We start from the raw sequence: 27923 nt of genomic DNA on the forward strand, positions 1-27923 counted from the left end.
GTCACTCATCCCTCTGAATCTCATACAGTAACTTTGGAGCACCTGCTGGTTTCCAGGCTTGATTTTGCATACAGTGATCGGAAAAACGTAAATATGGAGAAGACACAGTCTCTTCTTCCATGAAACACACGTGGGTAAAGATACACATAAATAGATGTGAGAACTGGGTTTTAAGGGATATAGAGGAGTCCACAAGTATTGACAGGTGGACTAATGGAGGAGAAAGCCCTTGTGTGTTTCTGGAGCAATAAATCTCCATGAGGGGAGGTGTGGAGAAAGGAAGGTAAAGGGATGCTGAAGAGTGTGGGCTTCGTTCTGGAAACTTCCACAGCAGTGGCTATCAGAGTAAGCTGTACCCATCTGTTCTCTCCTCTCTGCTCCCAAAGTACCTTGGCACTGACTTTCCCTCCCTCATCCTCCATTATTGTACAACTCCAAAGGGTACTATGCAAAAAAGATCATGACTGGCATGTCTGTTTTGCCAACTAGATGATAAGCAGCTGGAGATGAGGGATGGTGTCTTTTTTCTCTCTGCTCAGCACAGAGTGAGTTGAACTGGATACTTTGCAGAGGATAAAGTTCAACATGTCCTTCTGGGCGTTCACACTGTGATGGACCGAATCAGCTGTAAACAAATCATGAGCTCTGCCTTGATGCCAGTAGGGCAGAAGGTTCCAGAAATGGCAGACTCTTTGCCCTCAAGAGGCTTATAATTGTAAATTATCAAAACAGTGGTCTCCAACTGCTCAGCTCCTGGGAATTTATAAGCCCTTCTACAGACATTACCTCATTTTGTCTTTCCAGGGAAGGTGGGGAGATCAGGCTAAGACAGATACAATGAACTGCAGCGACAGAACAGACCAAAATTAAGTCCATTAAATTATGTCCCGATAAGCTGTAAGAGACCTTGTAATTCAGAGGAGAGGGAGGGCTGTAGGTAAGCTGGAGGACTCAAGAAAAGCTTAATGGAGGAAGTGGCCGAGTCACTGGGGCCTTGAAGGCAGAGGAGGGTAAGGGTGAGAGCTAAAACTTAAGAAGATAGTACAGTTGTTCGACATGCGCTCTCTCACCTAATTTTCACAACAACACTAGGAAGTACGTAGTATTACTATCACTATCTTGGGTGGGAACTGGAGTCTCTAAGAGGTCAAGGGAACTGTAGGTAGTAGAGGAGCAAGGTTTGAATCCAGGAAGGAGCCTGAGCAATTAGCCGACACGCCACATCTCCTGTAGGACAAATGGGTGCATTTGGGTTGGTGCTTCCTAAAGACACCTGGAAACTGGGAGATGGGTAGCAGCTGGTCTGCCTAATCTCTTGACCAAACCCAACCAAACATTTTGTCCTTACTGTTAGAAATCAGTGATAGCATCGCAGGGTCATTCAGTCACTCGATTCATTCACTTGTTCAACATATATTTATTTGACTCCACATGTCAGGCTCTGTGCTTGACACTAGGGATTCAGCAGTGGACAAGTCTCTGTGTTCACGGCATTTTAAAATTTGTTTTGTCCAGGTTGGTCAGGGAAGGTCCTTGAGGACGTGATGTCTGAGCAGAGCTCTGAGCTGTGAGAAGGAGCCTGCAATGGAAAACTATGGAGGAAAAATGTTCGAAGGTGGGAAAAGCAAGTGCAAAGAACCCGACGTGGAAAGGAGTGTGGCATGCAACTTGTGGGAGCTGGCACGGATGAAATAGGGAAGCAGTCAGAGGACAGGTCACGTGGGCCCTCACAGGTCATGAGCAGGATTGTGTAATCATTCTGGTGGAATGAGGGAGCCATAGAGATGACTGTAAACAGGAGAATGATGAGATCCAGTGTATGTTTAATGATCCCCATTTTCTGTCTGAAGGATGATCTGTGAAGGATGATCTGTTGGAGGCAATAGAGGAAACAGGCAGATTGCTGAGAACCCTCTGAGTAACCAAGTGAACAATGGACTTAAATTGAGGTGGTGAGAAGGTGGACTCAAGTGATCAGACTTAGAATTGGGAGGGAGAGCTGACCAGACCTGTAGATGGATGGGGTGCGGAGTATAAGAAGGAACCACCCTTTCCCATGGCTAAGGTCACACAGAGAGAGGAAAGACAGGGACAAATTACCTTTCCTTTGTCAAAGTAGCCTATGATGATCTCATAGAGCGTCTCCTTCAGCTGTCGGTGAGTCTGGGGGTGTTGCTGGCCTGTCTGCATGACCTGCGAGGCACACTGCTCATCCGACCACTGAGGAGAAAAGACACACGAAGTCACCCAGGGCTGAGAGGCAGCCAGAGGCAGGTGTCTTCCTCACTAATGAGAAGCGGGAGGAAGCCCCGCCGGCACCTCTGCCAGCTTGCCCGCCACCCTGGTTGTGAGTGGTCAGAGGTTTGCTGGGCTGCAGTATCCATTTGGGAAGTGCCTCCTGATTTTTGCCAAGTGGTGCTTATTCGACTCTCTCTTGGCTCATGTGTATGATTTGTAGGTATTTTCCCTGAACCCCTATGAGACAGGGTCCCAGCTTTTCAAAAGCCAAAGGAAATCCTTTAGATGTTGTCCAGTTACAATACTGTTTTCAAGAGGAGAAGAACAGCTCACTGGGCATGCTGATGATTTATAGTGGATGTTTGGATGTTATATAGAACTATAAAACGTATTTTGGGGGGGCGGTTATTGTTGTTGCTAAATGCGAAAGTCACTTGAAGCTTTATATGACCAGGCAAAGCAGTGCAGAGAAGTAACTGGCCAGGTCAAGAGTTTGGGGACACAGCAAAACAAAATGTATTGGCTAATTCTTTCCTCCTTTCCTTTCCTTTCCTTTCCTTTCCTTTCCTTTCCTTTCCTTTCCTTTCCTTTCCTTTCCTTTCATCTCTTCCCTTCCTTTCTGTTTCTCTCTTTCTCCCTCATTTTCTACTTCTTTTCCTCTCTTTCTTTCCTTTCTCTTTTCTCTCTTTCTTTCTTAACTCTTTAATTTGTTGTTGGGGCCCCATAGAGATCCTAGCACAAATCACTTTCATTGGAAGGGCAGTACCTTGAGAAGCCAGGTATGGAGAAGGAGTGTGTAGGCAGCCTCTGTGTGATTGTCACAGTCCAGGTGAAGATCACGGAGTTTGTACAGGTACCTGTGCAGGGAAATATGCTAGGTTACCAAGTTCAGTGGTAAGGAGGCAGGAGGTAAGGCCTCCTTACAGAGGAGAGTCATACAGAATAACTAGGCACCCCTTAGGATCACAAAGGAGTCCTCCACTTTTGATAATCAGCTCCTCCTACACGGGCAACGACAGCAGCCTTTGGTGTTAGTGAGATACTTCGTGTGTGACAGGTACCATGCTAAGTATTTTGAAAGGCTTAGATCATTTAATCCTCATGGCAACCCTGGGAGATGGATTTTTTGAGAATTCCCACTTCCAGATGAAAAGACTATGGCCTAGAGAATTTAAGTACCCTCCCAGCCAGTATGCAACTTGATACTGAAGATTCTGGCCAATGAAATACGACAAGTAAAGGAAATTAAGGAAGGCAAGATGAATAACTCATCAGAAGTTTTGTGTTAGGGACGCCCGGGTGGTTAAGCTGTTGTCTTCAGCGCAGGTCATGATCCCAGGGTCCTGGGATCAAGTCCCGTGTTGGGCTCCTTGCTCAGTGGGGAGCCTGCTTCTCTCTCTCTGCCTCTGCCTGCTACTCTGACTGCTTGTGCTCTCTCTCTCTCTCTTTCTGACAAATAAATAAATAAATAAAATCTTTAAAAAATACTTAAAAAAAATGAAGTCTTGTGTTAATAACTGGAATAGCTGGAACATGACCCCAGGCTAATTGTCTCCAGAGCCTGTGCTCCAAACATGGTACCAGTCCAGGAGAATGAAAAAGCCACAGCACTGTAAAGGACAGCTGTCTTCAGTGTTCTCTTGGTATAAAACAAGTGTGTTTTCTGGTAAGAAAAAGAAGTGGATCAGGGCCTCAAGATTGGATATTCATGTGGAGACCTTGAGCTGTCAGTAGGAAAAATACACTATTCAACCACAACCACATTTCCACCTTCTCTCCCTTTGCAATATGAAGTTCTGGTTCTGAACCCTGGGATGACTCTCCATTTCAAAAATTCATGTGTGATCTATGTTGTGAAGGAGAGGTCTGTGGTACCATGAGAACAGAATTCATCTAGGTGGAGAGAGGAGGGACTTCTAGAAAAGTTTCTATAGCATGGCAGTTGGGTTTCGATCTAGAAGTAAGGGGATGAGTGAGGGATAAATATCCCAGGTAGAAAGATTTGCTCTTTCACTCATCCAACAAATGGGTACTTTATATGTCATATCAATTCATCCTCCCAATCATCCTTTCATAGATAAGAAAACAGATTTGGGGCCCCTGGGTGTCTCAGTAGTTAGGCTTTGGCTCAGGTCATGATCACGGGGTCCTGGGATCAAACCCTGCATCAGGCTCCCTGCTCAGTGGGGAGGCTCTCTCTCGCCTACTCCCCCTGCTTGTGTTCCCTCTCTGTCAAATAAATAAATAAAATCTTTAAAAACAAAAAAAGAAAACAGATTTAAGTTAAAGTAGAGCAAGAAATAGGTGGAATCAGGTTTCAGCATCAACAATTTCTGCCTCTACAGTCATGGCCATTCCACTCTTGTCCCCATTTTTCTTCTCATCAATCGGAGCTCTCAGTGGAATTGCATGTGGCTTGCATGTAGGGAGTGTTGAGCATGTGTTCTACCTTTACAGGTTCCTGTAGGTTTCTTTAGAGGTTTTCTATGTGCATGGTGAATCCTATCTTATATCTTCTTGCCCATCCTTGGTCCCTTAAATCCCTAGATGGCTGGGCCCAAAAACCTTTAAGAGAGCAGCCAGAGGGACAGATTTCCTGCTACTTTCAGCTACTTGATCAACCAAGGCACCCTCTCCTCTCCTTTGCCAACTCAAGGATTTGGTGATCTACTATAGACGCCAAAGGAAAACATCCTGATGGACCTGACCAGGGATTCAAGCTCAAATACCTACACAGGCCAGATGGGCAGCTTGAGTGAGGTAGGCAGGACGAAATTCAATGGGGAATGGAGACAGGGTCATGTCCACAGTACTCCAGATTTGTCAGGCAGAAAGAGGTGCAGTGTTGCTACACCTTCTGAGTCTTTTAGAAGAGGGAAATTCTTATTTTTATGTAAAATCCCTAGATTTTTCAAATTTTGGCAACCAATTTAAAAATGTTTTTAAATACTATGCCTGCCAAACAGAACAGGTTTTCTGACTATACCCTGTTACATTGTTTGGTTTAGGCAAATGCAGTTTTCCTAGATTACAACAGAACTCAAATCTCCAGAGCTTATGGAGATCTGGGGCTCACCATCTGTGTTTCTAAAATGGGAAGGAGAAAAAAGAGGTTGGAGGGATGGATCTATGTGCCAGACACTTTACCTATAGCATCTCATTTAATCCTCAAAACAGAAGGTAGAATAGAAACATTCTATAAGGGGAAATTTCAGCCCAGAGAGACTGGATGATCTTATCCAGGGTCACGGAGAAGACAAGGTGAAGACCCCAGGCCCTTGGGACTCCAAAGCTTTGTACTGTTATAATAAGTCCTGTCTAGTGAAGTTATAAATACTGTCTAAGCTTAGGACAGCCTATGGAATTATCTTTTATCCAAATGATAGTTCCTATTCCTGGAATAATGCTAAACTAAGTACCTAAAAATATCTGCAATAATAGCAGAGTAGGTTCAGACTTGGAGTCTCTGGCCATTGACAGAATGGGTCAAAAGGCTTGAAAAGGCTTGTTAAACTTCTAGTCTGTGGGCTCTTGTCTCACGAGGATATGTGCAAGACAGATCTTGGGCACATAAGACATATGCCTAAAAATGCTGTCGTCGTGCTATTTACGATAGAAAAAAGTTGGAAACAACCTAAATGTTCAACAATATAGGACTGGCTATATGAATTATGGTATATTCTGGAAAGAGAATTTTATAGTTTCATTAAAAATGATGTTGAAATTCATCTGTTGACATGGAATACTTGTCAAGCAAAGAATAAATTATGAGCAATATGATCTCATTTTTGTAAAAAATATGCATGCATAGAATTCTATCTATATATAAATATAAAAGGGTCTGAGAATATGTATGGATTATGGTAGTTTATGTCATTTCTTTTGTTTTTGTCTATATTTTATAAGTTTTTTGTTGCTGTTGTTTCAGCAATAAGTATGCATTATTTTTGTAATGAGTAAAAATAACAACAACAACAACAAAAAAAACCTTGGTGAAAAAAATATGAGATTCTGAGAAAAACTGGCAAGGGAGTTTTTTGCTCCAGGCTAATATCCCCCAAAAGCCCCCCTTCGTGATATATTCAAATAAATGTCTTTTAAATGCCTGCAAGGAAGCTGATACCATGCATCTTGGTATTTTTTTTTCTGTTTGAAACTGGGTGGCCAATGGTCTCACTACATGCTTCATAAACCCTGGACTTGGGCCTCATGTGCCAGCCTTCAACAAATGTAGATGCATTTCACCAGCTCAGTCCACAAAGATGGTTAAAGAAAGTGTGGCCTGTGGACACAGCAAAATAGTATGGCAGGTCACAGAACTCCATGTAGTATGGGGGGCTGCTTATAGGAGAATGAAAGGAGTTGAATCTGGAAACATTGATAGGAATCAGACAGAGAGGGACCTAGTGTTCAGAAGATAAGTTTAAATTCTATCCTGAAGACAGTGGGGAACCACCAAAGGATACAGAGCAAGAGAATGACACAGCAGGTCTGGGTTTTAGAAAACAAAAATCTTACCTTATGTACATCTCTTCCCGGTTGTTATCTTTGTAGAAATTCTAGGGAGTGGAGGAAAAACAGTGATGAGTGTTTTTCTTTGCAGAACGGCAGGGGTAGAGGACGTAGAGAAGGAGATACAAGGAAGACGGCTGCTTTCTACCTGGGGGCCCTGAGATGGGAGCACAAAATTTACTTCCCTGAATGCGTCAAACACCCTTCTTAAGAGATTCTTCCTTGAAAGTCACTTCCCTGAATCTTAGACTGTATAGGGAAAGAGGGGGTACCCCAGCCATCCTATATCAGGGGTGAGGTTGAGCTATTTGCTGTGCTGAAAGGGGCACTGTCAAGATGGAGGCGGTCCACTTTGACAGAGTCTGCAACAAAAGGCAGCCCAGCTTGATGTTGGCAAGCTCAGACCTAGTACTCAGATGGAGCTGGTTGGACTCGGTGGTAATAGCGGGAAATCAGAGTAACAGGAATAGTAATTGATCTCAGGGAGAATAACAGTCATAACTCCTGTTGGTACAGCAGTATGAGGAGTTACGAGGAGACTCCACAGTCAAAAACACTTAAACTTGGTAATACTAGGAAGCCCGACTCAAGCTTGGGGGTCATGTACACTAGAAGTGGTCCCGGGATCCGCCACCAGAAATCCTAATCTCATGCATTTGTAAATGAGTCCTCACAAGTTCTGAGCCAAGAGGTCATGGTCTGACCCATGAGCCATACACTGAGAAGACCCTGGTTTAACCCAGTGTACCCAGGGGCACTGGAAGCTCAGAGAAGGGAGGTGGTGTGTTCTAGGGTACACAGTGCGCGGGTGGCAGAGCCACACTAGACCTCAGCTCCCCGACACCCTCCTCCTGTCCTCCTTCCTGATGCCATGTTTACACCACACCAAAAGACAGCAGGGTCTAATTAAAATTGCTTGTGGATTGGTCTGTCCCAAACTCTCTCCCTGGTCAGAGTTCGACTGTTGAAGGTCATTTTCTTCAACTAACTTCTGCCTCTCCGTAGAGAGAAATTGCTAAACTCCTGAAAACCCCTCTTCTTGCTCTTTATGTAAATTGGACCTGGTGGAGTTATTAGCAGTGAACTCCTTTCTGCTGTAATCAGGATTTTTAAACTCCCCTTGGCCTTTCAAAAAATCGATGGCAATATCTAGGCTGTTAAAAAGGGAGTCCACTTAGGGTAAACAGAGACCACACAAAGGAGCTATAGGACAGGATTTATATTTCTGGAGCATTGAGCTTGGCAGGGGGGCATTGATATGATGGATGCCGCATGGTCTTTTGGCCAACTTCATTCATTTAAACCAGTGATGGTGTGAAGTGCTAGGGTTGCTACTACCTGTCCCATGACCGTATGGCAGGACATAAGAAGAGAGACTTTTCATGACCCTTGGCAGGTCATGTGGTATAGGGGTTGAGGGCCTGGACTTGAGATTAGCTGCTCTGGTTAGCCTGGCCCATACTACTTTGCTGTAAATTCTGGTCATTCGATTACTCTATTCCGTAAGAGAAAGAAAGTAATATGTAGTAAACATTTAACTATGTCCCTGGACTGCAGAACCCAAGAAATAGCTACTATTATTTTCTCTATAGAATAGATAAGCCAATGAAACCCTTCAGAAAACTTCTTGGACTTGTCTACTCTATTAATTTTCAGAGGTAGGATGAGAACCCAGGTGCTATGTAACTCCAGAGCTCATACTCTTCACCATTTTCTAGGGCCACTTCCCTTCCATAAAATGTATTTATTTAATACTAAAGAAAATACTCATTCCCATTTCATCAATGAGGAAACTGAGCGCAGAATGAAGTTACTGGCCTCAAGACACAGAGCGCGTAGGTGGCAGAGTAGGGATTCAATCCCACTTTTGTTTGGTTTGTGAAGCTCTGAGCACTACTTCTCTATCAAAAGCACAGCGAAACCCCACACCAGGCCTGCCCCAAGAACTCTGGTCTGATGGGACCTTGGGGCGAGGTGGCCAAGCCCACACACCAGCAGATTCACGGTGCAGCTCATGCGGTTGTCTTTGCTCTCGTCTGCCATCACACCCCGGTAATCGAGCAGCTTCTCCAGGAGGCCTTTCACCAGGTTCACGAAGTTTTCCACCGACTTGAAAATAGTCGGGTGCTCTGCAGCACACTCCATCAGGCTGTGGGCAGAGAAGGGAGGTCAGTGAGCTCATGGCCAGTGTGCTGGTGTGGGAGGGGAGCAGATAAACCAGTGAATCCAAGTTCCCCTGGTTCATGTGTTGACCCATTTTGTTCATTGATTCATCACATATTCATTTACACACTTATTTGTCCATACAGTTTAGCAAATATTTAATTTTTCCACCCACTATCAGAATGGGAAAAAAATGTCCAGTGTGGGCAATGGTGTGGGGAAATGGTCACTTGTACACACCTACCTAGGGAGTAAATCAGTACAACCTTTTGAGTAGCAATTTTCACAATATCTATCAAAATTTTAAGTGTACATACCCGATCTCCAGCTCAACAATTCTACTTCAGGGAATCTATTTGACAGAAATATTCCCAGAAGCATGCAAAGATTTATAATACTTACAAATTGTATCTACAGTGAAAGAGTTGAAACCATCTTAAATGTCCATCAATAGGCAAAAGGCTAATAAATTAAAGCATATTCACAAAATGTAGTTCTATGAAGACATTAAAAAGTATGAGACAGTAATATGCTTTGACCCAAAAAGCTCTGCATAAAATATACAGGTCACTGAGAAAAACTAAGTTTCAGAACAATATTTGTTTTTTATTTAACCAGCTCACATAGAACCTACCATGTCCCAGGCATTATTCCAAACGTCTCACAAATGGCAAATCATTCAATCTCCCATCATTGTCTTATGAGATGGGATGTTTGCAGATGGGGAAACTAAGACACAGTGAGGACAACTAACTTGTCCAAGGTCACACAGTTGTTAAAGATCAACATTCTGGCTCCAGCATTTGTAAGTAGACTTGCACGTCTGCATCACGTATTTCTGTATGTACCAGAAATGGTCAGGAAGGACAAACACCAAACTCTTAATGGCGGTTGCTTCTGACAAGGGGTCTAGGTGGGAGAATGGAGGAGAAAGTACTCATTTTTAAAATTTAAATGCATGTATGTTATTTGAAAAATTTACATTTGTTGTCATATTGGTATTCTAAATTTTAAAAAGTAAAAATAAAAAATGTGGCATTCCTTAAGCATCTATTAGTTGCTGAGCACTATAATAGGCATTGTGTGGGGTGGGTATGGGGATAAAGACAAAAATAAGAAATATATTAAAAAAAAATCATGTCTACTTTCAGGAGATCCACAGGCTAGGCAAAGGGAGACAGATGAATTAAAATTTTGATTAATGACTGCTTTTTATTAATCACTTATTCTGCACCAGACACTGTACTAATCACTTTTCCTTCTTTCTTTTCTTTTCTATTTTTTCCCTCATTACTTTTTCTTAAGAAATCATCATGATAATTATGACTAGTAAAAATTATTCCCCTCATTTTATAGATGAGGGAATCAAGGCTCAGAGAGGTTAAATGACCTTCCCAAATCACTCTTGTAATAAGTGGTGACCTTGGGAATCAAGCCAAATACTTCCTTATTTTCCCACAGAGAAACATTGTGGTTTGTTCTCAGGCATCTTGAGTAGACTAGAATTACCCAGGCTACTATTTGTTTCTGGCTACTTTCCCTGTGGCAGCTTAGGTCCCAAGAGCTCCTAGGAGGGAAAGGTGAGAAAGGCAAGGACTTTGGAGGGTCATTTCCTCCCAGAAGCCAAACCAGGCTGCAAGGAGGCGACATCTCAAACTGTGGCTGTGATCAGAAAAATCCATCTTCTCCGTGGGAGAAGCACCTGTTCCCTGGCTCTCAATGAGAGATGCAAATTGCTCTGTGATTTAGGCCTGTCTGGCTCAGTCACAGCTGTGCCTGACTCCTTCTGGGACAGTCACTTCCAAGCCTGCTTCCCAAGCTAATAACAATGCGACAAAGTTTGTCCAGTGTTTGATTCCTCATGGCCTCCCAGGCAGCTCAGACCCAAAAGGTATCTCACCGCCTAAGTGCAGCCAGACTAGTGGTTCTCAGTCCCAACTACATGTTAGAATCCCCAGGGGAGCATTTTATAAAGCTCAATGCCCACCCTAAAATCAATGACTTTGTATCTCTGGGAGTGGGAGCCAGGTAGCAGTATTTTATTTTTAAAGTTCTCTGGGTGATTCCAATATGCAGGCAACATGAAGAACACCTCCTTTAGTCCAGGGCTTTGCAAAGTTCAGTGTGCATGGGAATAACCTGGAGCTTAGCAGATTCTGTTAATAGATTCTGGTTCAGTAGATCTGGGCTTGGGCCCAAGATTCTGCCTTTCTAAAAAGCTCCTGGATTATGCTAGTGCTATTGGTCCTTTGTGAAGCATGGGTTTAGAAGAACACAGTCCTGGCTTTCTTAGTTTCACTATTCTTTAGGCATAGGGTAAGAAAGCTGCTCATACGGTCTAGGATTGGTGAGATAGATCGGCAGATTCTTTGGAAATCACCCGGCTGTATACTGTCTACCATCATCTACCAATCCACTCAACAGATACTGTTCTAGGAACTACGGATTCAGAAATCATTAAGACACTGACTTCCAGGAAATCACAGTGTAGCAGGGGAAGCAGATACAGAAATAAAAACTAACTGTAGTATATTAATACTATCAAGTATTGAGTACTTCCTGTGTTCCAGATGCTGTGCAAACCCACTTTATTGGTGTCTTGTTTAATACTTACAAAATTTCCTTGAGTTGGGCCTTATTAACATCATCAATCTATAGAGGAGGCATGAGGCCCACAGGTTCTGCCAAGGTCACCCAGCTCTTCCCTTCCTTTGAATCCTCAGTTGAGGACAAGTACAATGAAAAATGGTCCTGGGAACCTCTAGGTGATGCAGATAATTCCTCACTCAATGGAAGGAGAGGTGGCAGAGCACTTGCTAGCCATTCCATGTCTATGCTCCTGCCTTGAGGGGAGGGGCGTGGAGGGAGCTCACCCTGCCCTTGAATTGATTTGCATTCCGTGTGGGAGGCCTTCGGAGGGAGGAGCCCAGGCTGACTCTGTCAGTGATGATGGAACTGGGTTTTCACTCATTCCTTTAAAAATGATGTGTGCAGCACCACATATGACAGGCCCTCTTTCAGGTAATGAACTGATTTGGGTGGGATCTTGGACCTAGAACACACATTCTCTGTCCTTTTCAGCTTTCCAGCTCCCTTGCCACTTCTAGAAAAATTCTCAATGGAATTTTTCCATTCTATTCCAGATGGAATAAAGCAGGATAGAGTGTCTAATTATTCCATTCAGCATGGAATCCTCACATTAAGACAGTTACGGACAAATGGCAGTGGGCTCTGAGGACATTTCTGAGGATAGGGAGGAGTGGGATGTTGTGTAAGGTTGTATAGCTTGTGCACTGCACAAGAGCCCATAAAGGCTGAAATTCAGCCCCACTCTATGCCCTAAAGCACGGCTGCAGCTGCCACAGGAAGCGAAGCCCTTATCTATTCACAGAGGCACCGTCATATTCCTAAGCCATGTACTCACAGGATTATGTTTGCCCACAGGAGGCCCTACATGCCAGTGGAAGCCCTGAATGAAGGGCTGAGAAGAAGGGTTGGAGGAACTGACAGTGACTAGCCTGGAGGAGAAATGACAGGTAGGCTCATGGTTTCAAATAACCACATCAGCATCTACCTGAAGAACGACAATAACAACAGCTAATATTTTCAGACTACTTACCAGTTATCAGAAATCGTGCTAAGCACTTTACATGACTTCTCTTGCATAATATTAAAAAAAAAAAAACCCTCTAAGAGCTGGATAGTATTTTTATCCCCAATTTCCAGGTAAGGAAACTGAGGCTCAGAAAGTTCAAAGGAAGAAGGAAGGACCTGGCCGCTGGGCATTCTAATGGGACCTTGACTGCTCTGGTTGGACTTGATTGGTTTTATAGAAATCATTCACACCTCTATCTCAGGAGCAAAAATAATCAGCTGCTTTTAATTTCCTCAACCTCTAAGGATTCCTTTTATAAATAATCACTCAGGAAGGATTTGAAAACCCTGCTGATCATCTGAAGACTACCACAGAGCCCTATCCGCTTATAAAAATGGAAATTGCCAGCACCGTAAATGGTTTCGCTTATGGTCAATATTTAGATTTTCTTTTTTAGAACTTTAAAATAAACATTGATTCAGGCAAAATGTCACTTTTTCCCCTGGACAGTGAGTCTCAATACCCACCCGAGGGGCAGACAGTGAGCTTCTCCTTCCGGCTGAGCTACCTTTGCAATCCATGTGTTTAGTGAGGGCTGTGCACAGTGACAGAAGGGGGACAGGGTACTGCTGGGAATCTGCTCTGCCTCCGGAGTGGGGGAAGGAGGGTCACTGTGAGGGTCAGAGAAAGGCCTTTAGTTTTGCTTTTGTTGCTGAAGTTAAAATATTAAAAAAGGATTGGAAAAAGAACCCCAAGTCCGAGTTATATCAGAGAATCATACAGATCAGAGAATATGCAACTAGGAAGAAATCTGGGATGTCTGAGCCACAGTACCAAACTTTCGGTGAAGTCCTTCTTGGGGAAAGGGGACAACTGACATGGAGACAGAAACTGGGGATCAGGTGTCCGAGCAAAGTATACTTACTAGCTTTATGTGCTGTGTGCCAGATGCTTTAGAGTTATTCAGTCTTTAAAATAACCGCAAGCTTATTCTTCCCATTTTACAGCTGGAGATACTGAGGCTAACGATGGTGATTGGCCCAAAGTTATAGAGATGATAGGTGGTGGCTTTAGGGTTAAAACCCAATGTCTTTCTCCAACTATATACAAGTGGCCAATATGCACGTGAAAAAATGCTCAACATCACGAGCCATCAAGGAAACACAGATCAAAATGGCAATGGTATCACTTTCACAGCCACTAGGATGGCTCTAATTAGTAAGACAGATTATTAGCAAGTACTGGGGAGAATGGGGAGAAACTGGAACTCTTCACACACAGCTGGTAGGAATGGGAGTGGTCCGGTATTTTGAAAAAACAGTCTCAGGGTTCCTCAAAAGGCCAAAGAGTTACCAGACGACCCAGCAATTCCACTCCTCAGTTTACACCCAAGAGAACCACAAGCCTGTGTCCTCACAAAACCTTACACACAAATGCTCATAGCACCATCATTCCTAATAGTTGAAAAAGGAGAAACAGCTGAAATATCCATTAATAGGTAAGTGAATAAACAAAATGGGATGTGTCTGATCAGTCAGCCACAAAAACGAATTAAGCACTGACACCTGCTACAGCGTGGGGTGACCCTCGTGTGTAAGAAGCCAGGCACCAAGGACCGCATATTGATTCCATTTATAGGAAATGTGCAGACCAGACAAGTTCACAGGGACAGAAAGTAGGGGGGATGGTGGCTAAGGGACATAGGGTTTCTTTTGGGAGGGAACAAAAATGTTCATCAAACAGATTGTGGTTATGATCGTACAGCTCTGCAAATATACTAAAAGCCATTGAATTGTACACTTTTAGTGGGCTGAATAGTATGTAAATTATATCTCAGTAAGATGTTAAAACCAAACAGGGTCCTGATTGCAAGTGCTGTGGGGACCACGGTGCACTGCCTCACTCAGGCCTGGGCCCTGCAGTCAGGCAGAGCTGGTTCGGATCCCAGCTTGCCCATCCAACCAGCTTGTTCTGGTTTCCTCAGACAAGCCCCTCCCATGAGCCTCAGGGGCCAGCTCTGTGACACCGGGATCAGAGAGTAAATGCAGCTAAATGAGGCCGTGCCCAGAGAGCATCTGGCCCAGCCCGCGTGTCCTGCGTAGGCTCCAGGTATGTTGGGCATGATCAACGTCTGTCTAAGATTAAAAGAGAAAAAAGGAAAAACCAGCAAGAATTAGTTCACAGCAAAGAGGTAAAAGAAGTGAACGTTTTGGTGGATTGTTTTCCTCTTCCCAATACAGCAAAGTTTGTTTTTATCTGTCTTACTCCATCAATATCAAAGAAGCAGTCCCTCTAGGGAGAGATATTTGAGGTTGCTTTCAGAAGGGGGGTTTCTCCAGTACGAGGAGCCAACGGACAGATCTCTGGAGTGGGGGTGGGGCGCCCCCGGAGGCCCCATCTTTCCCAGTGCTCTGGCTTCCCACATCCCCAGCTCCCCCGTCCCCTGCTCCTCCCGCAGGCGGGCGCTGGACTTACATGGACTCCAGCAGCTGCATGTATTGCTCGTCCCCTCGACCTCCTTCCACCTCGTGGTCCAGCTTGAGGATGATTTCATTTTCAAACTGAAGAAATACGAGATGGAAATCAATAAGAACAACCTTAGGAGGCTGAATGTTGAAATTAGCCCATTTGTTATTTTAACCAAAGCTTTGGGGAGTGCCCAGCATTTCCCAGGGTCGGTGCCAGGAGCAGGGAGTGCACACAGAACAGGGCACCATGTCTGTGTTTGGGGAGTTCCCAGAGCATGGGGAAGAAACGTAGATGGTAAGCACCAGAGAGAGAAGGAGGGATGGAGGACAGGGAGAAAGAGAGTGAGTGAAGGAAGGGAAAGGGCATAGTGGAGGGCGGAGGGCGGAGGACACAGCGTGTGCAAGGACGTGGAGGTGCACGGCAGAGCGCTCCGTCTTCGGGGAATGGCACGTTATCATGGACAGCTGGCATTTCTGACTGTCTGGCCAGCCTTTCTCCACACTTCGGTGATCGCACGGGCCCTAGTCTCAGTCTTCGGGATACAGGTGAGCTGAGCATGCCTTCCTAGCTCCAGGTACGGGTACGTGATCCAGGCCTAGCTCTTAATCAGTCTCTTTCATCATCTAGACACTAAGATTAATAAAGGCTCAGGCCAAGCCAGTGAGACTCAGAGGCTTTGCTGGAACTCTTAGCATGGAGTCTGTCTGTTCCACACGGAGATGGAAGTTAGAAGCTGAGGCTGCTGGAGATGGCCACAATGAAAGAGCCTGCCTGGGAACGACACCAATACAAATGGAAGCAGAAAGGGGGAGATGGAGAGACACTGAGGCCCTGAGCCCACCCATACTTGAAGCTGTCATGTTTGCATGAGCTGATGCCTCAGAAAGCAAGGACTGGGGACAACTGTACTGGGCAGAAATCAGACTAGGTAAGTGACTTGAAAGTGAGCACATACCCACAGTCCCACCAATCTTGTTACAATGAAGACAGAGGGTATTCTATTTCCCCATTTTCACCATGAAGAAGCATCTCACTCGCTTCAGTTCATGGCTTTTTCCATATTTTAAAGGGTCACACTGGGTCCCTTTTCGTGGCTGTAATGTAAAACGGTTTGTACGGTTTTATATAACATGCCCCGATGAGTGCATCCATACCATGCAGTGTATGTCTCAATTTTACCATTAAATAAGAATCTGACATCTGGAGAAGGGAAGGAGGCCCTTGGCAAAGGTCACCCAGGTCAAAGCAGTCTTTGGGTGGGTACTCCTGGCTCCTCACCCAACCTCTTTACCCTCAGTCCTTAAAATAGCTCCCTGAGGTCTGGAGGTCATATTTAAGGAAGATCGCTTTTTTTTTTTTTTTTTTTTAAGAGAGAGAGAGAGAGAGAGCATACACAAACAGGGGGGAGGGACAGAGGGAGAGGGAGATAGAGAGTCTCAAGTAGCCTCCACACGCAGCATGCAGCCCGACTTGGGTGGGGCTTGATCTCATGACCCTGAGACCATGACTGAGCAGAAATCAAGAGCTGGTTGCTTAACCAACTGAGCCACCCAGGTGCCCCAAGGAGGATCACTTTTAAATGTAAAAATGCGTGAAAAGCAGCCAGCCCGGTACTGGTCCCACTTAAGTAAGTGGAGCCTTTCTCTTGGGTAGCAGAGGCTCTGGGAATTTCGGTGGCTTGTCTAAAGTCTGTTATGAAGGCAGAGACCTTTCGGCAGGTTCTTTTCAGTGCACAAAGGATCAAGCCCTGTCTAGTTGGTTGGAATCTTCAGGTGATGAAAGGCCAGGGCTGGAGTCACTCTTCCCTCAACACACATGTATGGTGCCATTGTTCCCTCACTTTTGTGTGCTGAGGGCCAAAGGAAAGGACCAGAAGCTTGTGCTGATAAAGCACAAATGAGAAAATTTCCTGTGAGTTTCCATAGTTGCAAAAGATTTATGGAAGGAGATACACAAAACCTAGAAAATGGATAGGACTGTAACAAATGTGAAAAGGAAGGGCATTTAGGTAGGAGGCATGGACTGAGCAAAGGATGGAGGTAGGAATGTAGAGAAAAATGAGGAGAGCAGTTCAGCAGGAGCAGAGTTCAAGAAAGAGAGAAAGGAAAAAAAATTAGAATGGAGACCTAGACGGGGGCCAATTTGAACAGGGTCTGAGCTGCCAGTCTGCACTTGAATCATGGACATTATATGATGCATTATACTAAGCATCTAGTGGGCATCAAATGTCATCCAGAGTCAAGGGTTGGGGCTATGTTGATTAGAGAGGTCTACTGAGCAAGCCTAGGGCAGGAAGAAATACGGTGAAGGACTACAAGCATGGGCTCTGATGTTGGATTATCTGGCAATCTAGACATGTCTGCTCCATTCCGTCCACCATTTTGGGAAAGCTAGCAGGTCTTTCTAATCCTGTTTCAGAGTTTATAACAGGGGCCAGCAACCATTTTCTGTAAAGGATCACACCATAAATATTTTAGGCTTTGCAGTTTAGATAGTCTTTGTCACAACTACTCAGCTCTGCTGCTATAACACTAAGCAACCATAGATAAAAGACAAATCAGCATGGCTGTATGCCAATAAAACTTTATTTACAAAAACAGGTAGCAGGACAGATTTGGCCTATCAATATAATAGTAGTACCTACTGCACAGGGTAGTTAGGAGGACTGGAGGATTTTATATATAAAGCACCAGGGGAGACCATAAACTCAGGTATGCCTCAGGTTTGCTGATCTGCTAATGATTACTGCTAATGTTATGTTATTACTGCTGGATGTTACTGGAAAGCAGCTCTGGGGGAGAAAAAAACAGCATTTTTTCTTGTCTGAGCTGTTCAGTGGTAAATGTTGGCATGATTCCTCCTCATGTGATGAACTTGCCTTTAGAGCGGAGAAGTGCATGGGGTAAATAAGCACTTGTCACAGGGTCACAAAAGAGCTTGCAGGGAAGGAAATTACAGGGTGCCAGGGGTTGTGCAGAGCTGGGTGATGCCATCCATGCCTGAGCCCTCTGGGGCAGGTCGAAGAGTGAGGGTTGCAGTCAGGCACATCCCAAAGTGGACTGCAGCCCGTTTTGCCTCCCCCCACACCCCAGCATGCACTGTGCTCAGGAGTGGCTATGACCACAGCTTTTGGCATCCAAGAGACTTAGTTTCAGTCTTGCTTTGACTTTTTTCCCCACTATGTGACCTTGGGCAAATTGATAAGCTTTCTGGGGCTCATTTTTCTCACCTACTACAAGGAAATATAAAACAGCACCTATTTAGAGTGGTGCTGGGAGGAGTTAATGGGAAAAACACATGAAAGATTTAGCATGGTGCTTGGCACACATTAAGTGTTCAATAATCGTTGGCAATTTTCATGACATTGTTGACATTTTCATTGTCAATGGCAGCATAATCTCACTTAGTCTTTAGCCAAGGGGGATGGATATCATCATTCCTATTTTATAAAGAAGGAAACTGAGGCAAAGTGAAACCTTGGTCTGGGTTTCAAAGGATGGATGGACTTGGCCAGAGTAGGCCCAAGGGCCCAGCATTTGCTCCTAAACATACACTATGCTGTGCCATGTGCAGAGCTTCCGCCTTCTCCAGATCAATTCCATTTTCATCCACAGCCACACCGCCGTCACATTGTTGACTCCTACCCACCCCTGAAAGGTGGCTATTCCTTTACGGGCATCTGCAGGCTACTTTCACAGAAGTCAATGCTACCAATACCCAACAGGAATCTTAAAAAGCCCTAATCAGGGAAAAGGAAGTGAACTCTAGGAGCCCAGCCTTCCTGGGCGGGCCTCTCTCTTCCAACACAATGACTCATGCAGGCTTCACATTTGCATCATGCCTTCCCTGCATTGCTTCTGCTGGGTCTCCTGACTTCTTGAAAACATTTTGGCTGTTTTCATTATTTGTTTGCCTAAGATCTTGCAGAAGTGTGAAATTTAGGAAAGAAGAGCTCTTCCTTAAAGGTATAGTGCTGACTTTGACTTTGTGTGAGGGGCCGGGGAATAGTTAGTGTGAAAGGCCAGGATGGTGGAGAGATAGCAGGGATGGAACTGGCCCCAGTAAGTCAGCCTGTGGCCTCCTTTGTTAATGAAATGCTGGTTGTCTGGGGGTGGATGGAAGCAGACTTGGGGCATGGCAGGAGGGAGAGCGGGAGACAATAATGTCCTGTGAGACGGGAGTCAGGACAGCTTCCCAATTCTTACCTTGTCCCTGCCTGCTTCAGACCATGCCTATTCCCTGTAGAGCTCTGGTTTGGGAACCTATAATGGTATTATGATATCCATTTCACAGATAAAGACACTGGGGCTGAAAGAGGTTAAATAACTTTTCCAAATTTACCAGCCCAGAAGCAGCAAGCCCATCTGATGCTAACGTAGACAATACGGTAGGTGTCTAGTATCTATTTATTGAATCGATTGTTCTTTTCTACATCATGTTCTAAGCCATCTGAATCACCACCTTGCTCCACGCCAAGACTCAGTTTCAGTGGGATCTGCTGCACTGATATCTCTGTCTGTTAATTCATTCATCAAACAACTACCGCGACCTTGTGCTGTGTTCTAGCTGCTGTTCTAGGTGCTGCTATCAAATCCTATTACCTCTTCCATCTCTGAGAGAGGGTTTTCTCAGGAACCATTGTTTGCTGTAGCTCAGACCCTAGGCTAATTGTTCCACAGTCCTTTCTATGATCTGTATCATAAGTAACCACTCTTCTCAGCCTCTTCGCCCCAGGACTCCCACTCCTTCCCACCAACTTCACCTCGAAACCCCCAAACCACTTCTTCCATGAAGAATTGTCCAGAAAGACAACTGGTCTACCCAGCCTTTGGGGATTATTCAAGCAATGGTCAGCTACCCACAATACCCTACATTATGAAAATGTTCACTGGAATGCTCCTCCCTGTGCCAAGGTTTTTCCTCTGGAATGTGGTAGGATGCAGGTCTAGAGGCTTCCATTCATCCTGGGAACACTGACATGGTTCCCACCATATTCATGACAGGAAATTTGATAGGTGCTAGGAGTTCAGGACTGAGAGACTGGCTTTAACCCTGAAAGAACTCAACAGTCTCATGATACAGTCAGATCTATGAGTAGATTGTCACGCAGTGTGAGATGAGTGATATGCCTGAGCCTCATGCAGGCAGGACAAGATGCATTTCACCCTGACCAAGCACGGCCATGCCAGCCACAATGTGGCAGCCCAAGGCTCCTTTTGCCAAAACTGCCCTGTCTGTAGCCCGACCAAGGGAATTGCAGAATGTATCAGGGATGGGACAACCAGTCCGAGGCACAGGACAGAAACCCCTGCAATGGTCTTGGGTGAAGTGCCGTACTCATGAGGGATAAATGTTATCAGTCAAATGCATCAGCTATCTTATTTGGGCTAGAAGAGAAGACAGGGCAATCTGGCAATGAGGTTGCAAAAGAAACTCAGAGCAGAAAGAGAGATTGCCCCAGAGCCTCCTTTTCCCCATCCCCACACCCTCCTTAAGTCCATCAGGGTCTAACCCCTTCCTGTCCTAGTTCCAGTCCTTGGACGTCCTGCTTGAGCGAATCTGTCCTTTGCCTCCATCAGGAAGCACAAAGGGCTCTCTCAAAATGTGGGACCTCAGCTGAAAGATGAGTAGAATCTCTTCAGGTGAAGAAATCAAAGGAAGAGCAAATGCAGGCCAGCAAGAGAACCTCAAGATGTTGGGTACCAAGTCGGGGGGCATGTTGTGAACTGGGAGAAAGGGTCCTGCTACCTTTTATTCTTGTTTTGGTTTTTTTTTTTATTTCCTTTAAGAAACTCAAATTTTAGAAAGAGAAGCCTGTTATTTTACAGGCACCTGGTTCTTAGTTGATAATTTTGGCTTCATTCCTTATTGCTAGTTTGCATGCAATGCCTCCTGGATTTCAGACCCAGTTCCTGGCTTCACTCTAGATTTGGCCATCAGGATGGGTTGGGGTTTATGTGGACTGGCTTCCTCCTTTCTTGGGGACAACTTCCCGAGCTGCTTACCCAGAACCAAGAAGACATGCCTGGATCTGCTCATTCTATAGCTGAGCTCCCACCAAGCTTATCAGCTGGTTTTTTCATGGAAAGCTGCCCCATTAGTCAGCCTGATTGTCCTGTCTCTTTTGATAAGAGAAAAATTAAGAGGAGCAATTGAGGAACATTATCACAATGAACACAGCTTGGAGTGAGGAGTCCAAGGATGACCCCCATTCATGGAGAACAGGTGGATAGATTGGGGATGCCACAATAAGGAAATCCTTTAGGGAAAAAAAAAAAAATCACACTCAGGCAAGCCTGTGAAGTCTACTAAACACATGAAGACACCAACACTGTCAGGTCACAATCTCGAATTGGCTAACTGTCAGGTCATAATCTAGAATTGACGGGCTTGCTTGTTTTTTAAATATGGCATACTTTCAGGTACTTGGAGTATTTCCTTTGCACACCTGCTCCCAGGACATCTTCTGAGCCATCTGGAGCACACACCTCTAGAGGGAGTGCTGACCTGAGGGTAAGGCTGATTCCCTTCGTCTCCCATCTTGTGCCCTCTGCGTGTTCCCAAGACTCACATACCTCACTACCCCTTAAGAGACAGCAGATTGTAAACTGCCTTCAAACACCTTCTCAGGGTTTCACCTTTCACTCCTCTTGATCCCAACTGGTTGGATATGGTATCTTCCTCTATTTGACCTCCTCAACCTGATTTCTTTTAAAGCTCTTTGCCGAGGAGACAGTTAGTCACTAGACTTTCTGGGACTAGAGATCTCCTGCTAATTAATCCCTGGACAGGAGAGTACCCTCTCACACTGGTATCATCAGACATAATTACAGGTCTTCCTTGGCTTATAATGGGGTTATGTCCTGACAAACCCACTGCAAATTGAAAATATAGTTAAGTTGAAAATACATTTAAAATCCCTAACCTAATGAACAACATAGCTTAGCCCAGCCCACCTTAAACGTGTTCAGGACACTTACATTGGTTATGCTTGGGAAAAAAATCATCTAATATAAAACCAATTTTATAATAATATGTTGATTAGTTCATGTAATTTACTGAACATTATACCGAAAGTGAAAAAGAATGGTTGTATGAGCATAGAATGGCTCTAAGTACGGCAGTTGTTACTCTCATGATCGGGCGGCTCATCAGGAGTTGGGGCTCACAGCTGCTGCCCAGCATCACCAGAGAGAATCTACTGCAGTTAGCCAGCCCAGAAAAAGATCAAAATTCAAAATTCAAAGTAAGGTTTTTACTGAACTTGTATCACTTCCACACCATCGTAGAATCCAAATATCGTAAATCAAACCATTGTAAATTGAAGACCACCTGTAGTGTCTTTCCCCTCTTAGAACAATGTTTTCCAAAGTGATTGGCAGAATGGCACTTCTAATTGATACTTCTTGCACAAATAAGTTTGAGAAATTGAGCACTGTAAATACTGTTTACAGTAGAATGCCTCAGTGCTTTGACTATGTTAATGTGCACTGGAAATCTCCAAGAGGGGGTTACCATATGCAGTGACTTCCAAAGGTATTCAGCCTCGAAATCCCCTTCCCTAGAGCATCTGTTTGGATTAGTGCTCCATGGAACCTATTTTGAGAAACCACTGCTGGAGAGAATGGCGTGCACTCTTTCACTCTGCCGACATTTACTATGACAGTACCCGGGGCTGGAGAATGCTGTAGGCACAGCAGGGTTTGGGGACCATAATGATCTCTGTGTTGTAGTCTCTGCCCCTCCTTTTTGTTGATGTATGACTTTGAGCAAGTGACTTTACCTCTCTAGGCTTCAATATTTTCATCTTTAAAATGGGTATGATAATGCTCCCTAACTCATGGGTTTGCAATAAACAAGATCATATGAACTAACAGAGGGAAAGTACTTAGAGTGCCTGATTCATAGTAAGCATCCAGTTCATGGCAGCCACTTCTGTCATCATCATCATTATCATCACTTTTATTAGATAAGGATGAGGAAGATGCAGAGCATACTTAGAAATGAGTACAAGGCAAGGCAGTATGTAATCATCATACCTCAGAGAGATAAAATGATGTAGGAATAGAGGGAAAAGTTGTCTGAATGGACCCAGTTCTGCAATGGACTTTGCAAGATCAGTAGGAGTTTAGGTGTTGGCAGGCAGGACTGTAAACAGGGCAGAGTAGTAGCAGGAAGGAGAAACTCACAGAGGAGGATGCTGACTGAGGCATCCCAGTTCAGGTGAGCTGTGGGAATAATGGGAGGTGGGAAAAGAGGTGGGGACAATAGCTGAAAAGGCTGACCGAAGGCCAGGGTACGGAGGGCCCTGCGTGCAAGCAGGAAGGTTTGGAGGTTACTGGGTGAGGACTAGAGAACCAGTAAGTGAGAAAGGGGTAAAATCTGTAAGGATTTTAAGGAGAGGCAGCTTGGAATCTGCTGCTTTTTAAGTATCTGTTTTAAGGAAAATGTTTGGTGGCAGGAGATGGTCTAGAATGAGAGACAGAAATGCTGGGGGAGGAGGAGGAAGAGCCCATTAAAGGTAAAACCAGGTGGGAAGGTGTGGTGAAGACGACAGGGGATCAAGATCCGAGGGAACCTGATAAGACTAAAACACCAATCTTCCTGAACTATGGGGAAACTACTGAACCGCCAAGAACCCATTGTTGAAATGGCTGCCTACGCCACTGTCAGAAGGTTCGGGAGTGAGTGGGCCCAGAAAGTGGTCTTTGTTCTTCAAGCTCGACAGGGCTTTTCAATGAAAATACTTGGCCAATGACACCTGTGCTTCACATAGTTTGCTCACTTCCTTCATGCTAGGCAAAGCCCCCTATTGCCATGGTAGCCCCACAGGTCTCTCCTGGGCAACGGGTCTCTGATGCCATTCGCTGTTGATTTTAACTCATGTATGACTATGACTCCTGGAAAGGTCGGCTCTTTCTAGACAATGTAGATCTTCCAGGTTGTCCTGGAGTAGAAAATGCTGGACAGAGATGGGTCCAAGATGGGGGCAGATAGAAGGGATGGGCTCTTTGGACACACCTGGAGGGAACTCTTAGGTAGGGATTAGGGAACTTGTACTATTGAGAAAGGGACCAAGCTGATCCACAGCAAGAAAATGCATTTTAATCTTGGCCTTGGGCAGGAAAGCATGATAGAATAGTGACCAAATCCGATCTGCCAGCTCATTCTAGGCACGTGAATAATGTCTCTACCCTACCGTCAAGCTCCTGAATGAAGCCCAGGCAGATGGAACGAGGATATCATTATGGGGAAATGGTCTAGGGATTAGGGAGGATGCCATGAGTTTCCAGCCTCATTTTTTTACCTTTTTGAAATCCCCACTCCTTTGATATTCACACAGCATCATGTCGAAGAAGATTGGTATGGTGGCTTTCCGGAGCTCAGCCTCAGGGATAAGTGTCATCTCTAATATAGGTCCCACCATGCCTGGGATGAAGCAGATTTTGTTCTGGCCTGTAAGAGAAGAGGAACACAGACACATAAAACAGTTTTCATGATGCACAGATCCTCCTCAGACCAAGCCTGGGGGGGAAAAAAAGGGAGGCAGAATAGTAGAAATAATAGTGAACACTTATACAGTGGTTTACTGGAGCCAGGCAACATTTTGAACACTTTACATATATTAACTCCTGCAGGAGGTGCATGCATCATCTGGAACGAGCTGTTGTTAAGGATAATAACACGGGTATGTGTAAAGCACGTCACTGTTTACAAGGGTTTTCACCTGCATGATCTTCTTGGCAAATGGAGCTCTGATGGAATATGTTAGTGGTGGCAAATCACAGGGATATTTGAAATCATGCCTGTCTGCATCACAAACCATGTTTCTGAGACTGGAGAGCATGCTTTTTGCAACTGTCTTATGAAACAAGAAAAGCAAAATTTGCTGCTAAGAATCTGCTATGATAGTAGAGTCCGTGGAATCCCTCCCCTTGAAGGAATAGTGTGGCCAATGGAACGATGAGTCGATGGCAAGGCATTCCCACGGACCTCCCCTGGCTCTTGGCATTCTAGTTCTGCTGGCCTGCTTCCGGTGCTGCAGACTCACTTTGTGTCCTCCACTGCCAGGCCTATGCACACACTGGTCCTTTGTTGACAATAATTGTTTGTTTGTTTGTTTTTCCTATCTGTGCCCCAATACCTTCACTGTCACCTGGATTCCCCTGGATGTGTCCCAGGGGATCTATTGAGAACAGCCAGCAGCACATGCCCCCCCAACCCTGGTGAGGTCAGAACCCCTACACTGGCTTCTTGTGTTGTGTCTTTTCAGCCAACTTTGCAATGATGGCTTCATTTGTGGAAAGATATGATAACTGTCTGCCTGCCCCATGTCACGAGAGTGTGAGGCAATGTCTGTTCTCACCTTTGTATCTGTGGCACTGAGTATAGGACATTTAGATGTTCAGTAAATGTCTGTTGAATGAAGAAATAAATTTGTCTAGCTCCTACAGTCACTAGCTAAATGACTCGGATATGGATCTTACAAGAATGCAATAGCAGCCCCCACTTGTTTAGAAGACCATGTGAAAATACACCCCTGCATTACTTATCACAAAGCCTGGAAGAATCAGCACCCAGGGGCACGGCTAGTGTAGCCCAGTGGTTAAGGGCACAGATCCTGGAGCTAGATGGCCTGAATTTGTAGATGGACTCCACCATCAACTATGCTGGACAAGCTGATCTTACCACTTGGGGCCTCAGTGTCCTCATCTTAACATGAGAGAATAATAGTATTTACTTGATAAGGGTCATTGTGACGAATATGCAGATTTTTATTTCCCCAGCCGGGACCGTCCTGGCCACGTGGCATACTTGACACAGTATTACCTATTGCTCTCCTGATGTTTGACCAAAATGGACCACTGAGGGCAGCCCTGTTGAGCAGAGCTAAGCAGACTCTTGAGAAGACACACAGGAGACATGGCAGAGAAGGAGCACAAAGAAGGGTGTTTAGGAGCTGCAGGGACTTCCCGGGGAGCGAGGGCAAGCATATCCACAACAGCCTATCATCGAAGCTGATGTCTGGCTGGTCCATCAGCAGCTGCCTCTTTCTTCTAAGTCTCAGAGCCCAAGAAGCCCCTATGGGTTTTTCTCCATTTTCAGGACAAACCATGGGCATCTTAACCTGGGGCAGAGAGCTCCTGGGGGTGCAGAAAGTCAGGTGGCATGGTATACAGTCTGGTGCTGTTGCTTTCAATTAAGGCTCAGAAAAGGAGCCAAGAGGGAAGGCAGCAAGAAAATGAATTTTCATTTAGCCTAAATGAGGCTTAATGTTCAAGTATTTCCCCAGAATTCAGATAAAAAAGGCATCATTCTCAGACTGTCTTCAGTTAGTGAGAATGAAGTGGTGAAGTCAGGCAGAGAGTTGAGTGAAATATAAAGACACTTTTCCAGGATATCCGCTTCATTATATGATACATTTGGATTACACTTGAGCTTCAAGCCTTCGCTTTGGCCCAAATAGAAAAAAAAAAAAAAATGGTACTTTCTAGCAGGTTTATAGTAATTGCTAATCTAGGGTTTTGATTTCGTCCTTCAAGATCCTTTAAACCCACAGTGGGGTTTTAAAATTCAAAGTCAAGTGCAATAAAAAGTAGAAAGTAAATGGGAAACTGTCAGATAAGCCACCACGGAACAGAGAAATTGCTCATGCAACAAAGGCCTTTAGAATACTGGAGGGCATTGGCTATGATAAGGATATATTTAAGACGGCTTAAAATAAAGAGCGGACATGCTGTAGACCAGGGATTTCCTAAGATACTTTTGACCTGCATTCTTTGCAGTCAGTGGAAGAGATGTTTGAAAGACTAGGGAAAATGGAGAAAGATGCTGATCTCTAAATAGAGTGTGAGCTGAATGTCCCTTACAGTGCTCCAGGAAGAAATGTTATTCATTTACATCAGAAATGGAATTTGAGCTTATTGGATTTTGTGTTCAAATAATCTGAAAGTGCATTTGCGTGTGTTTTTATATACATAGGCATGTGTGCCCGCGCACACGCAGAACATATTTGTAACTAATTAAATGCAAACTCATTTGGGGGAAAAAAAAATCCTCATTCAAGAGACACACCTGCTGCTGTATTCAAAAAAAGGCAAGGCAAGGAATCAGTAAGAGGCTCTCTTTTCGTATAATGGTGGCCAAATCTCACTGAGAACAGATACCAATTAGAAAAGGCTTTTAAAGTGCCAATAAGCCAGCAGGATGAATCCAAATGCCAAATTACATAGGCTCTGGGAAAGGCTCTGGTGGTAATGAGAGCGCAGAGAAGAGCTTCGGTGTGTGGGTGGAAAGGAGTCCTGTGTGTTCCCTGGCCTGGGTTTCTAATCTGTACCATGGCCTCATCTATCACACCTCTCAGGAGGAGACTGTAAGCCTGAACGCAAAGGGTATGAGGGCACTAAGAAGAGGACCTGGCAAAAAAGGAAGGGGGAAGAAGGGAGGTGGGAGGGAAGGAGGAAGGAAGGAGACCATCACCTCGAGCCTGCTGAGAGGAGTGGAACATGTCACTGACCTTGTGAGGTTGTTGGGGACAGAGGCACACTCTTTAGAGAGTATATGGCTCTGTAAAGGTGGGCACAGACTCTGGAATGAACAGGGATGAGGATGAGTTGGGACCTCCTGGATGGCAGAGTCCCACATCCTTCTGGGGACTCTGAAATAAAGCTGGGCTGACCGGCAAGATCACTCATTCGGCTCAAAAGAGGAAGAAAGAACACAGATCTCTGGTGCTCTGACTCAGGCTTGGAGAAGCTCCCTTCTGGCACTGCTCCGAGACAGGCAGTCTGTTTGCTCCTCCTCATCCAGATCCCTTCCAGGCCTTGAGAACCACGGAGCCGCCCCCCCCCCCAAGAACCTGGATCGGTCCCCCTGGCCGCCACTCCATGGCTGCGTCGTGGCTTTGTCATTCAACATTCCTGAGCTTCTGTCATCTCATCTCTAA

At 44.9% G+C, this 27923-nt stretch overlaps 1 protein-coding gene across 1 annotated transcript in view; it reads right to left on the bottom strand.

Moving 5' to 3' along the window:
* DOCK2 (dedicator of cytokinesis 2) overlaps window positions 1-27923 on the bottom strand; it is a 403190-nt gene that overhangs the window by 32975 nt on the left and 342292 nt on the right. Inside the window, exons 33-38 of the mRNA XM_080804304.1 lie at window positions 24285-24433; window positions 14984-15069; window positions 8743-8899; window positions 6757-6797; window positions 3005-3095; window positions 2101-2220 (exon numbers count right to left, since the gene is read on the bottom strand). Of these exons, the coding sequence (XP_080660430.1) occupies window positions 2101-2220; window positions 3005-3095; window positions 6757-6797; window positions 8743-8899; window positions 14984-15069; window positions 24285-24433 (644 nt within the window). The remainder of the gene's footprint in view (window positions 1-2100; window positions 2221-3004; window positions 3096-6756; window positions 6798-8742; window positions 8900-14983; window positions 15070-24284; window positions 24434-27923) is intronic.

This window comes from Martes martes (assembly GCF_963455335.1).
Source record: "Martes martes genome assembly, chromosome: 5".
In the NCBI taxonomy this organism is placed as follows: Eukaryota; Metazoa; Chordata; class Mammalia; order Carnivora; family Mustelidae; genus Martes; species Martes martes.